The following is a 14501-nucleotide window of genomic DNA, read 5'->3' as shown; positions in this document are numbered from 1 at the left end:
ACCCCGACTCCTGAGAATCAAACCTCGTTCTGGGGATGATTCTATGACTCATGATTGGACTTTGTTATCTTGTATCGATCTTAGGTATCTAGGTGTTCTATCTGGATCCTTGAAGGTTAAGCTCTGTTCTAGAGATAGTCTTCTAAATGCTTTCAATCTTAGGTATCTAGGTGTTCTATCTGGATCATTGAAGATTAAACTCTGTTATGGAGATAATCTTCTAAATGCTATCAATTTTAGGTATCTAGACGTTTTGTCTAGATCCTTAAAGATTACGCTCCGTTCTGGAGACAATCTTTTAAATGCTATCAATCTTAGGTATCTAAGTGCTCTTCTTGGATCCCTTAGGATTAAGTTCTGTTCTAGAGATAGTCCTTAAAAGCTTATCAATTGTTCTCCGTGTCATCACCTTCAGAACCAATCTCATGTTCGCATCATGCTTTCTGATTATCTTTGAATTGAACGTGCTGCTCGCACATTCATTCAAAGAGGGGCAAAATGTAATACCCCAAAATTGGCTCATTGCCATTATACCAATTCTAGTCTATTTCTGATAATTTCTAAGTGCTATTCTAATAGGCAATTCTCATTTTGCTATTCGCTACTTGACTTAATTGTCAGATGCAGAAAACCCTAATCTGCATTCATCATATTTCTTATTTAATTCCTATAGTACGTACTCATATTAGTCGCATTAAACCTACTTGATTTAATTATAAAGTATTTATACTTTAATTAAATTAAATTATATCCTAAGGCTAATGTACTATGGAATTAAATTTATTTAATTTAATAAATACGCCTATCTTGATTAATTAAATGTAATTATTTAATTAAATGGGAAAGGTATTTCTAATTAATTAAACGAAATTATTTAATTAAATGGAGTATTTACTTCTAATTAATTAAACAAAGTTATTTAATTAAATAGCAAGCCATTCCTAATTACTTAAATGAAGTTATTTAATTAAATAAGAAAAGTTTCTCTAATTAATTAAAAGATTATTTAATTAAATAGAAAAAGTAATTATGAGAGCATATCTCATTTTATTAAATTAAATATCTCAACAAAATCTCTCTTCAGTTCAAAAAGGGAAAATTTCAGTTCATTATTGATCGAAAATGAGTTAAATCAGTTAACTTCTTTTTCTACTCAAATTAAATCAGTTAACTCCTTATTTTACTCAAATTAAATCTGTTAACTCCTTTTAATTTGGGAATCTCCCTTTATGACTGAACTTGAACTTTAATTCTGATCGTTGATTGAATTTGATCTCAATCATTGATGGATTCCAAGAAAGTCTATTTAAGAGACCCTCATCTCTTCATTTTAGAAGAGGTTGAATGAGAATTTGCATCGAATTGCTGCTGGATTGTGCATTCATTTGAGCTCCTTACTTTCATAAGATATTCATTTTCTAGTTTAATCTCATTTAGCATAATATGCATACATTTTAGCATAGCTTTCTTTTACATGTTCTTAGATTAAACATGCATACTCCATTCTAGATTAATTTGCATTCTCATATAGATTAGTCGCATTTTCTTTCAAATCCTTCGTTCGTAGAGGGTCTGGTTGCTTAACACCTCAAATTTGAGGATATCTAATAAGCAAATCCCTCTAGATAGAAGGCAACAGGTCGCCTTGCCGGCTGATTTTCGGATGAACAATCCAATGCTCATTCTGGGATGAATCCGTAAATAATGACCATGTTGAAGTGTCTGTGTTAGCAAAGGCCGCATATTCACACATACAGGCTATAAAGGCCAGCTTCTCCTCATGGATGACCATAGCAGGGCTGATGTTGATGCCATGACCAAAAGCGCCAAGAAATAATGAGTTGATAATGAGTGTAGACCGCTTTCAAGATAGGCTTCTGAGATGGGGAAGCACAATGGTGCTTCATTTCTTCCAAACACTAAGCCCACAACAGAGCTTGCAGTCGTCGAGAATAAGATTTTTTACCCAACAAAGGATGTGCTGAAGCCTCTCATTAACAAGAGGAAACACAATCCCCCAAAGCCAAGGTAACGATTACAAAAACACTGTTCTAGTTTTTTTCCCTTTTTTCGTTATTTAAATGTTTTGGGTTATAGAGTTTGAGGTTTCTAAAGATTATTTTAGGCTCTGATTCAGGATTTAATGTGTTTTTCAGGACTACCATTACTCCTAGAACAATTTTGATCATTTTGACAAGCCACTTCAGAGGAACACATGTGGTTGTTCTTAAACAACTTGAACATAGTCTTCTTCTTAACAGGTATTTAATATGCTCTTATATGATTCTTCACCCGCTAGGTTCATTAGTAGCTGGTAAAAGACATTAAACATTCATCAATCCATTTGTTGCATTGAAAATAGGGTTGAGAAGGTACAATCCGAAACTTTTATTGCTTAAAATTTTCTACAACAACAGTATGCAGGGTCACAAATGTTCAATAACACTTTGAAATTCTGAAATTACAGTTATCTTCAGTGACCAACGTACTGATTTATTGAGTTACAACTTAGAAGACAACATATTATTGGCAAAAGAGCCTAGAACAGTTAAAATGCTTTACCAAAATTGAAAAGAACTATTCACTTCCCGCTGCTTGGTGTCACACTTAGCTTGTATTGACTCCCGCAACCTAGTGTGTCCTGGTCATTTTTTCTTGGGTGCCAACATCTTGTCCACATTGAGTTCCCTTGAAAATCTTGTAGTTGTAGCTTTTATCCTTTTTATCAGTTTCTATATTGTTGCATGATGGCTCCGGTTGACGTCTTGGTTATCTCAACTATCCTTTAAAATTTGTGACTGTTTTTCTTATTATTTAACTAAGTTGCCGAGTTGGATTCTGGTACAGATGCAGGTTCAAAATTCATCCTAATTTTTTTGGGGTTGGGTTTGGATTCGTTTTGGGTTCATCCGTACAAAAACATATGTTTTTAAAAAATATATATGTGTGTGTGTATATATATGCAACAACAAATAAGATCATACATCACTATGCTAATAGTAAAGCAACATGGCAAAATAAACCACCATATCTATGTTTCAATTCAACAGGATATTAATTGCAGCATTTAGCCATACATACAACAGGATACACTTGCTTGGTCACATGCATGGAACATATTTCCATATCAAGGGGACAGGTGAGAATAAAGATGATTGTCAAATGATAAGTGCAATTATCTAAATTTTAATTTTGTATTGTTAAGAGGATTTCTATATATGCTAGATTAAAAGTTGACATTCAAATTTTAAGCCTTGGATTCAAAGATATCATATCTTTATTAAAGACATTCCTCTATAATCATCAATTTGGATGTCACTTATTATCAATTTGGATTTTCTCTATAAGCAAGTTTTCATTAAATAACATAAAAACCATCTTTTTTGGTTTTTTAAGTGGTCACTTCAGGGTTGGGAGGATCAAATAAACAAAAGTAGGCGAAAAAAATCACTTAAAAAAAGTCAAAATTTTTTTGAGATCAAATTCAGTCCAGGTTTGGCCACTGGGCAGCAACTTCTTCAAAATTCGCTACAAATTCTGCCCAGGTTCCTCTCACAGAATTTGCAGCAAATTTGTAGCTCTGCAAGAGAATTTGGACAGAATTTGACAAGGACCAGACATTGTACAAAATCAAACTAGACTTTGAGGGTCGCTGGAGAGAATCTGTTAATTTAGTTATTTAAAGATCATAGATATCGCTAATCTGCCTGTCATTGCCTCCTAGACAAGCAGGACACGTGCTAGAGAGGTTACAAAAGATTCACCACCAAAGGAAGGTGTCGGAGATTCAAGGATAGGATTTTAAAATTTGCCCAATTTACTTGTTCTATCCTACAGAACACCATTGGATCTCTGGAATCTGTAACCATGTTTATATTGAACCTCTGGAATCTGTTATTATTGGTCCTTTACTAATTTCTATTTAATTTTGTTGATTCCTATGATCTATCTATATTTTCAATTGTATGTTTAAAAAATATGCCCAAGGGATTTATTCCAAATTTTCTTGGGACAACCCTTCTTTAACAATGATGGAATTTTGATATTACAAACAAAGGCAAAACCAAATGTGCACCCAACTTGAAATGTCAGACATTTTTAGCTAGTCAAAGGAATTTCATGAACTGTGATGAGAGCATTTTATGTCCCAAATTATACCATATTTTAGCCTTTGTATAAGCCTTCACAGTCATTTCAATCCCTATTTTGAATTCCATTTTCTCCTTCTATGTTGCATATGATCTAATATTTAATCTAGTTATTAGATAGAATATGTGAATATATAGATGAAATAGTATTTATCTAACATATTGATCATGTGTTATGACTCTTCCTATCACATTTGATATAGAAACTATTGTGGACGATGCTGGCCTAAAACATATTCATGTCATCATATTAAAATATTATCCAGCTTCCACAATGGCATAAGAGAAAGAGTTCAAAGATAACACCATCCAATGGACAGGGACCTATTTGTTTTGAGAGAAACTGAAAATCTTCTATTTTCACCATAATAAGCCCACAAGGAGTAAGCATACTATATTACCAGCCAAGAATAATAGATTTCCCACTTGTATTATTAAAACTGAAAAAAACTTGTGCTGAAGGATCTCATACATGTGGACAGCAAAGAACCCAATCAAGCATAAGTTGTTACTGTCACTAAGGAGAGGAAATCGTATTGTTAAGAGGTATTTCCAAGCCTCATGTGGAAATAAAACCTAATAATCAGACTTTTCCAAATTGCTTCAAAATCGTGACTCAGTGAATATGAAGATAATAGCATTCTGTTGGATCAATAACAGAAAATGGCCTATTCTTTGCATGTAGAGTTTTTCTATTAGAAGCTTGTTATGTAATTCTTTGAACATATCAAAGAAATGGTGTTAATGTTGTGTATATATAAGCGGCAAGCGATATAATGTGGGAGGTGTACGATTTTTACAGAACGCACGGCATTGTAATAGATCATTATCATTTTGAAATATAAATTCTATATCTGCATGATTACAAAGGTTTAAGACTATTACTTTGTTTCATCACCAGGCAGCTGAGGAGGCAGGGCCCACTCCAAAGTCACCCGGTGATTCCTTTTCATTTACGTATAGAGTGCATTTGAGTTTGTTTTTATTTGTATTTTGATCAGTTTAGCATTGTATGGTATATATTTAATCATATTATATTAGTTTATACGTTCCATATCCATGTTTGATTGTATAATAATATTTCATATGAATTATATCATAAATTAATTAATTGTTATGAGTTGCAGTCTTTTGTTGAGTTATTTCTATTTCTGATGTTCCTGTCACCAGGAAGTGACATTTCCTGTTGGTAGGATTTATTTATTTTTTCATAGATTTGATTTGCGTGTTGTAGCTGCATTCATAATCCCTCATCTCACAACTATCACCCCTTGATGGCATACTGCTCGGACACCTTTTGCAAGGTTACACTCTTGGATTGACACGTATAGACCAGCCAAATTCCTTCATAAATTATTAATTCTTTCATATTATTTGTCCCAGTGTTGGCCTATCAAACTGCAATATGATCATTATTAGAAAAATATTGTAATCTTATTGTAATTGGGCATAAAACAGGAAATAAACATGTCAAAATTATATGATAAAAATTGATCCAGGCAATAAATAAAAATCATTGTAGCTACCATTAGCGTTTAGAGGATTTACACACATACACTAGAGGAAGGCAAGCCCATGTGCTTGGCAGTCATGAAGGCAAAATTAAAGCTTATCTTTTTGCTATTTTAGTTGAAATGAAAAACTATATGTAGCCACTTACCTTGTAGTTGAATGGAACCTTATGTAATCAATCCTATGCATCATACAAAATGTGCTATTACCATATTTTGCAGTAAGGATAAATAGTGGGTTTTACCATATTAATAAACTTCAATTCAAGAAATATTCTTCTAATCCCTTTTTTAATCGGTTATTGTAGGTCCCGGTATACTCTCTTTGATTGGTAGCTGCACAAGCTTCTTGACTCTCTTTTATGTTGGTAATCTCCTGTGGATATAATATAGTATGTTTTTACTTATTTAGAAGCAACTTGAATATCTTCAAAAGTATTTTCTGTCGATTTTCTTACAGTTTACAACAAATGCACCCAGTCAATCCGCAGAAACAATGATGGTCATTAATTTATTGTGACAGCACTGAGCATGCAGGATGCTAGAGATTTTTGTTCCTCTACAATGCATTTTTCTGTGATCATAACGTATTTTGTAACATGAAAAGTTTCAATATAATGTCTATATTTGATAGTTGGGATATTTGTTTGTTCTTAAAAACTACTATTTGCCAATAAAAAATGTTGGCTACTTCAGTGTGCATATCTCATTCCTAACAATTCATGGGCTTTGTAGAACGAAAACATAAAATGCATTGTAAAAGAAAGAAAATTTAAACTCTAGTATACCCTATGTTGGTTTATTAATTAATCTTTGAATTTATTGTCTTTTCTCTGAAATCTCAGAATAATGAAATATATAAAATGTTTGTTGAACTTTAAAATTGCAGAAATAAAACTAAAATAAAAACCACATATACAGATGAAAAATACAGAAAAAGATTTAATATTGGTTCGTCCAACCTGGACTACATCCACTCTAGAAGCAGGGGCAAATCATTATTAATCTCAGTGTTCAAAATTATATCCAGCAGCTAAAACAACAGTCGCATATTTCATGCATTGTAAATTCAATATTTGGCATCATGAAGATGAACAGTTTTGGAATCTGTCGGTTACAACCTCAGAGAAATGATTGGGCTTCACAGTCATGCAGAGCTGTTATAAAACAGAACTGTTACAGTCTCCCACTTGAAGTCCAATCAGTAATGCAAGAAGAGTTGCACAGAGATATCCCCCACTTTTCATTCAGATTTATTGATCATGGGCAAGTAGGCCTTGAGAAGATCTTTACAATTCCAGACCTTGTTCCAACACACTCCGAATAAGTCTTCTCCAATTCAAATCGGAGTCAAAAATATCTTCTCCTGTAGGTTTCAAAAATAATTCTGTTTCATTAAAGTCTTTTACTGCTATATAAACCATAAAAAGAATCGTGATAGACAATCCCACAGGAACCTTGCCCCAACGTATTCTCCGGTTTTTAAATCTTTCCATCGAGTTTAATGGTCATCCATTTCCAGTTTTTGGACGACAGTTCTGCTTGTGCTATTGTTACTTTTATTGTAACCATACTCCTCCACAAATGAGCCATTTCTCTCACAGGCTGACCATGCAATTTCTAACTAAAATATATCCGATTGGAAATTTAATAAAAGTTAAAAACTTTCGCAGCGTGGGAATTACTTCCAGTGAAGAACGGTGAGCCAGTAACAATTGTTCTTCTATTCAGATTTTCTAGATTTCCATCATTATAAGTCAAAGAACCAAAAATTGGAATTGGCAAGGTCTACCCGAATCGTGAATCGCCTATGAATTGGCTAAAAATCGGCAAGGTGAAAAAATCTTTGAAATTGAAAGATTTTAACGATTTAAAACTTATTTTATGCATCCTTTATTGAATATAACAAACACACTATACCATCATCAAATAGAAGCTAAAGCCTAACATACGTAAACAAGGAACGTGAACAATAAATCCATCACATACGTGAAAAAATTGGTAATTTTTTATGATTTTTTAACAACTTGACGATTTTTGGGGCCAATTTTGTCAATTTTTGCCTCAAAAAACAGCAGTCTGGTTTGATGAGTCAGCAAAAATTGCCTAGCCAAACTTTGATTGGTTATTTTGTGGGAAGATCTCCCCCAGAAAGCATGCTTAAAGATTGGGTTGCCAGAATTTGGACTCCTCATAGGGTTCGACTTGATGTCGTTCAAAGCCTCACTAAAGTCTTTTTCTTCCTCGTTTTGCCAACCCTTCCCAGGCAGATGTCGTGTTTAATCACAGGTTGTGGATAGTTATGGCTTCCCTGCTAGTTTTCTAGCATTCGTTTCAAGACTTCTATGTTTCAGATGATAAAAAATTGAAAGTTCCTGTTTGGGTCAAATTCCCAGGGCTTCCCTTACCTTGTTGGTCGTTTATCCAAGCTATTGCTCAAACCCTTGGTAAGGTAGTTTGCATGGAGCCGGAGTATTTCTTTAATGCTCATCCTTAGAAATGGGTGTGTGTGGAAGTTTACCTTTCCAGGGACCTCAAGGAAACCATGGATATTCAAGTTAGTGCAACTACTTTCACCCAGAAGGTGTTGTATTTGAATCTCCCCAATACTTGTTATCGGTGCCAGTCTGTTGATCATAAGATCAAGGATTGCCCTCTTGCAGTTCCTCATGTGATACCCTCGAATAAGGATGCTCTTGCTAACCCATTCGAGGCAACAAAAAAAGAGGAATGGACTTCAGTGGTCTATAAAGGTAAAAATGTTTCAACACCTAAACCACCCTCTTTGTTTACGATTGTGACATTGATAGCCTCAACTACCACACCTTCCTCTACTCCGCTAGTGGAGCTTTCGTTCCCTCCATCGAACACTTCAAACCTTGACTAGTAGGGGATTGTGGTTGCTAAGAGTGATTCACGACTGCCTTTGGTTTGCAGTCCACGAGCAACATCAATGATTTTGTCTCAACCTTTAAGGCAATCTCCTAGCCCCTCTGGACATGCCGAATTTTTAGATAACATTGTGGAGAAGTGGAGGGTTATCTCTAAAGGCGATTCTCCTCCCAGCTTTAGAACTGGCTCAGTGTTGTTATATAACAATTTCTCCTCTCTCGAGGACAAGGATGACATGCAAGTTCATTTTACATGAATTTTTTGTCATGGAATGTTAGATTTAGAGGTCTAACAGACCTCTGCAAAAAATATCATGTCCATGATGCTTGTTATAGAATATGTAACCTTGATATTTTATGCCTCCAAGAAGTTATGGTTTCTTGTTTTTTGCTCTTTGTTGCATGCTAGGTCATTTAGCTAGACGGTGCGGCGACATCTTCTCAGCATGAAGCTGGTAGAGGTGGAGTTGTCACTCTCATTTCTCGTCATTTACTTTCCTCTATTATTTCTTATGGCTCTGACCCCATCTAGAGAATTATTTAGATGTTGTTGTCTTTCAATAATCATTCTTTTGGCATAGTTAATGTTTACGCTTCCAATGATGCTTTGGAAAGATCCCACCTATGGCATTAGATGACAGATTGCCTCCCTCTTGCCACCTAGGCTCTCCATGGGGACTTTAATATGGTTGAGTTGGCATCTAATAAAGAGGGGCTTCTTCCTTTCATATGGACAATGTGAGAGAGAGAAGCTTGACACTATATGCGCAATAAATTGGGTCTTTTTGATCCCAATGCCAACTGCCATTGTCCTGATGGGGTGTGGTACACTTGGTCTAATTTTCGAGCTGGTTTTGACAAAATTTTAAGGGGCTTGATCGTGCCATGTTAACTGCCCAGTCCTTTTTTTCTTTCTCAGAAGAAAGAGAATTACCTATCACTCCTTTGATTGATGTGATTCTGTCAGACCACTATCCCATTATTTTTACTATTGAATGGAAGACAACTCAACGATGTCCTTGTAAAACACAAATTTTTCTCAACACATCATTCCTCAAGCATGAGCCCACTGTGACACATATTTTGTATATTTGGAACTTAGAGCCTCGACCCCACGACCACTATGGTTGGATTCAATGGTGGAATGATGCAATCAACTATATTGCAAGATTTCTTCGTATTTATGGTACACAACTTGATATGTATTGTCGACATTCCTATGAAGCTAATACTAGGGCTATTTGTGATGCTTCCACGTCACTAGCCTTGAATCCTTTTCATGATGAACTCCAAGTCCACCTGGCTAACCTTCATCACCAAAAGAAAATTGTTGACAACTATGCTGCCAGAGGGGAGCAACTCAAGGCTTGACTCCATTGGCTCAAAGTTGGCGACCATGCTTCTAAGGAGTTCTTCCAAGCTCATCATACCACCGTGGGGATCAAAAATTCAAAGAAGGCCAAGTAGTGCTCTCTAAGCTTCCTAACATTCTTCAAGATTTTGTTCAACATTATGAGTAGGTCTTTGCCTCCCAGGGAAACTCTGAGTCCAGAGAGCATGATCTCATGGAGTGCATTGCTACTACTCCACATAGGCTTTCATCTGAGCACCAGGGCTTTTGTGAGTAGATGCTCACCCTCAACAACCTCAAGGAAGTCGTCCTTTCCATGGCGGATAACAAGGCCCTTAAGTGTGATGGCTTTTTATGTGAATTTTACAAAGCCCTTTGGAAACATATTTGTCCTGACCTTCACATGGTTTGCTTAGACGATTTCCATTCAAAATCTTTGGGAAATATTATTAACAAAGGAAATATTATGTTCATTCCTAAAACAAGTGATCTTGAAGATATTTGCAATTGGAGACCAGTTACCTAGCTCAATGTCTCCTAAAAGATCATTGCTAAGGCCCTTGCTCTTAAAATCTGTCACATTCTGCCTCTGATTGTTCGACTAGAGCAAACAGGATTTATCAAATCTAGGTCCATTCTTCACAATATCATTGTGGTTTGGGAAGTAATGGAATGGCCCAGAACTAAGCAACAAGTCATCTTTCTCAAGATTGATTTTGCTAAAGCCTACGACTGCATTGAGTGGCCTTTCATTCCGACAATGCTTTAAACACTAGGATTTAGTCCTATGTTCATTCACTTTGTGGAAATGCTCTTTGAAGATGCCTTAACTTGTATTACCATCAATGAGCATCAATCTGATGCCTTTACCTTACATAGGTCTATCCATCAAGGGCATCCTTTGGCCCCTACTCTTTATGTGCTTGCTGCTAAAGGTTTTGGTTACTTGCTGGCTAATGATGTTTCCTCATGTCTTGTTTGTGGAATTTCCTTGCCTGATTCACCTTTCACCTTTCCAGCTTGTGAATGGGCAGTTGGCAGATGATTCCTTTCTCACTCTCCTCGAGGAGGAAGATGATATCTCTAATGCTCTTCAGTGTTTGGACACTTCGTGTCTTGCCTCTGATTTGGCCATTTAGTGAAATAACCCCAACGGATTATTGACTCTTTAAGCACCAAAAATCTTAAAACTTCAAGGGTTCGATATTTTGGCAAACAGTTAGCCAACAACCTTCGATACCACAGTAATCATCCTGCTGACTCACTCTCTAGAATGGTATCGGATGAATGCTTTTGATTTTTAGAATATAATTACTTAAACAGATAACATGCAAATGAAACAAACTGAGATTGCCAAAATCAATCCATAAATTGCATTTATAGGTTCTGCAATCATAACAATTATAGCTTAAAAACAAATACCTAACTAGGCACCTGTAATGTTCGTGGGCATTTCACAAGCTGGAAACTGGCTATGTAATTAAAAATGCCCACACTGCTCCTATTGACTTGCCCACACGACTGGCAAAGAGAGGAATCACTGTTGGATCTTCAATTGGGAGTGAAGGGTTAATAAATTGTCTCTGGGCACACATTTGCAGCTTGTTCAAAAATTCCTCACCATTACCTAATAGCAGATCACAACCAATATTCAGAATGTATTGCTGCTATCAAAACCCATGCAGCTCCAATAACAGTGAATGCATTTCTAGTAGAGTAAATGCAGGTCTTTAATATGGTATGTTAAATCATCCAATGTCTCCCAGTCCTGGTTCAAATTACAGACCAGCAAACGAATTGATGCCTTGTGAAACTCCTCAAAATGGTATCCAAATCAGTGAGTTGTCCTTAGTCCAAACTGGTTTGTTTGACCTTTCCTAGATGCTCCTTTAACTGTAATCTCCGCCTTCTGTAATGCTGATTCAGCCGGCTCTTCCGTCTGACTCCAAAGATGAAGCGCCTTCACATCCAATACAAACTGATGATTAAAACTGCCGTGTAGATTGAGGGATATTCAACCTTGGTCCTAATTGAGATAATTATTTACTGTTCGCCCCTTTCCAGTATAGATTGACGGAGCCCCTAATTTTGTGAAATACAAAATCTTCGAACAGTGCTTATTCTGTTATGATCTGCGTCCTCCCAATGGCAATGACGACAAGGCCTCAAAGATGATCCGACCTGCATCCGTCTGAAATGGCAAGGATAAAGTGGTCGGAAAGGGAACAATATCATTCACTGGCTGGTAAAGACTAATGCCGCTGACTCATCACCGGGTCTGCTCGAATTCACTATGCGAAGGTATATTTCACCCGCCTGCCAGTCCTGCTATCTTGTGTGTTCTTAATATATTTTAAACAGCTTCTATATTTAAAATCAGCACCTAAATCAATTTGAATCGATCCCGTTTTCGACTTGTCTTCTAGGTGCCACAACCTTTGATGGAAATCGTTGATGATGATGGGAAATGTCTTTGCGTCCCTCCACCTACTATAATATTGAGGAATATATACCCTTCAATGCTATTGCTAGAAAATGAGGGATTTTTGACCTCAATCCTGGTTATCAAAGAACAAGGGTAATTCTATCCTGTAGCTGTAGCTATGTAGTGATCTGGCCTTAGGCCACAGATTATCGTCCTGATGAAATGACTGAATGTCACCTCCAATCTGCAATAATTTAGATGATATTTCACATCCTCAAAATTGCGCACCAATTGAGAGTTTTCGTTCTCAATGGCCAGTTGTGACAATTGCAGAAACCCTAGGTTCTACAATGCACCTGTGACTGAATCACAATCTGAAAACAAAGAGAGATAAACAACTGCCTGATTCAAATGGAGCCCCGGGGTGCCTATTTATTCTTTTCTCTCCATCCTCTCCAGAGACTTCTAGAACATTTTTGATCTTATCCCTCAAGTGACTTTATTAAATATTTTTTATAATCCAAGTCGCTTTATTAAATATAAAGTTATCTTTTAATATTTATTCATTTAATTAAAATAATTAATTAGTCATCCTTAAAATATTCATTATTTTGGACAACCAGATTAATTAAATTAATTAAATTGAACTGTCACCAAAAATTGGGGACATGACAGTCCGCCCTTCTTGAAATTGCTTGTCCCCAAGCAATGGCTGAACCATAAACCAATCAGTATGCCTGGGTCCCAAATGTAAATCTGTATGTCATCCCAATCCTCATCATACTCCCGTGGAGAAATCATCAATACCAGTATCTAAGAAACTGTACTCAAAATCCAAACAACTGACAACTCTGATGAAATCATCTGAAAACCAACTATAGATGTTAGTAGAAGAAACCATTCTGCGAAACTCAAGCTACTGAAACATCAATTCTATCAAAACTCAAGCCCCTGTCAAAATGACACCTGCACCCAACTGAACTGTAGATATGACAACAGCCAGAGGTACCTAAATCACTGCCATCAAATCCAATCTCTGTAAAACTACTCTGAGTGTGTCGATGCTGCAGGCTGAGTAACTTGCTACTACCAATTTTATTTTCAAAAGATGGTGCCAATCTATCCCCTAATGGATGGTAAGAAACTGGAGCCAGTCTACATTTGCATGAAATAAAATCTTCTATCTCCGTATCAAAAGAAAAGTGATGAGCGTACCCTACCGTATAATGCTGGTAAGATCCTCCAAATTCTGCTACTGGCTCTCCATCGCTGAACTGGGAATCAACATATGGCTCCAATCTCTGACTCTGAGTGGCTGTACGTCGGATAGGTCCCTGTGCACTCTGCTCAACAAACCCCTCCTCGAGATCCCTGTGAGGTAGCATAGTAGAAAGGACCCCTATAATCTTCTCAACCAATCTGCAAATAACACTAGTATCATGGATGAGAACACCTTCTGTCACTTTATGCGAGTCCAAATGAACACATGCACTATCCAGCAAATACTCCATGAACGGTTCAGTGCAGTAAAAATTATATGAGGAAACATTAACATACTCCCCTTTACACCACAACTGGTCCTCCTGTAAGGGTGGCCTACTCAACTGTACCACACTATCAACTTCCTGAGAAGAATCAATCTGGAGACTTGACTCTATAGGTGTCACAAACTCATTAAGACTAGCGACTTCCAAATCCTGGACATGTGTGTTAGCCTCAACAATATGCTGCTTAGTAGTAACTGTGGAAGTGTACTTACCATCGTCCACCTCAATAGTCAAATGAACTGGGTCTGGGGCTGGTTTTAACTGCAAATCCTCCAACTCCACGGTCACCTTCTTTAACTGAAGTTGCGACTTTTGTAGATCTCGCTGTGTGTCCTCTAAAACCTCAGTAGTCGCTATGAGCTCCTGGGAAAGCTCGCTCACCTCTTCTTCATGATCCAAGAGTGCCTCATAAGCTATACTACCCCACTCAACCAAGTGATCACGGTCGGCTACCAATCGTAAATAATCTTGCTTCAAAATTCGAACAGCTTCACGCAAGGCATGAATCTCTGCCAGAGAAAAGTAACCACTGCTGGACTCATCTGTCGTAGAAGAACCCCAACCAGTAACAACCAACAACTGACGAGCAGTATCAAAATGCTCACAAGCGATAGCAATGTCTCGCTCA

At 36.7% G+C, this 14501-nt stretch overlaps 1 protein-coding gene across 1 annotated transcript; it reads left to right on the top strand.

Moving 5' to 3' along the window:
* The first annotated feature begins 1437 nt into the window (after positions 1 to 1437).
* On the top strand, positions 1438 to 6378 carry LOC149539419 (large ribosomal subunit protein eL6-like). The gene is made up of 4 exons (XM_089800659.1): positions 1438 to 2028; positions 2157 to 2261; positions 5968 to 6027; positions 6120 to 6378. Exons 1-3 carry the CDS (start codon positions 1883 to 1885, stop codon positions 5993 to 5995), a joined length of 279 nt encoding a protein of 92 aa, XP_089656785.1. The 5' UTR covers positions 1438 to 1882; the 3' UTR covers positions 5996 to 6027; positions 6120 to 6378.
* The last annotated feature ends 8123 nt before the right edge of the window (positions 6379 to 14501 follow it).

This window comes from Cupressus sempervirens, chromosome 9, assembly GCF_028749045.1.
Source record: "Cupressus sempervirens isolate cs-2001-9-10 chromosome 9, ASM2874904v1, whole genome shotgun sequence".
In the NCBI taxonomy this organism is placed as follows: domain Eukaryota; kingdom Viridiplantae; phylum Streptophyta; class Pinopsida; order Cupressales; family Cupressaceae; genus Cupressus; species Cupressus sempervirens.
The sequence above is the reverse complement of the archived record's forward strand: the minus strand, read 5'-3'. Positions and strand labels throughout refer to the sequence as shown.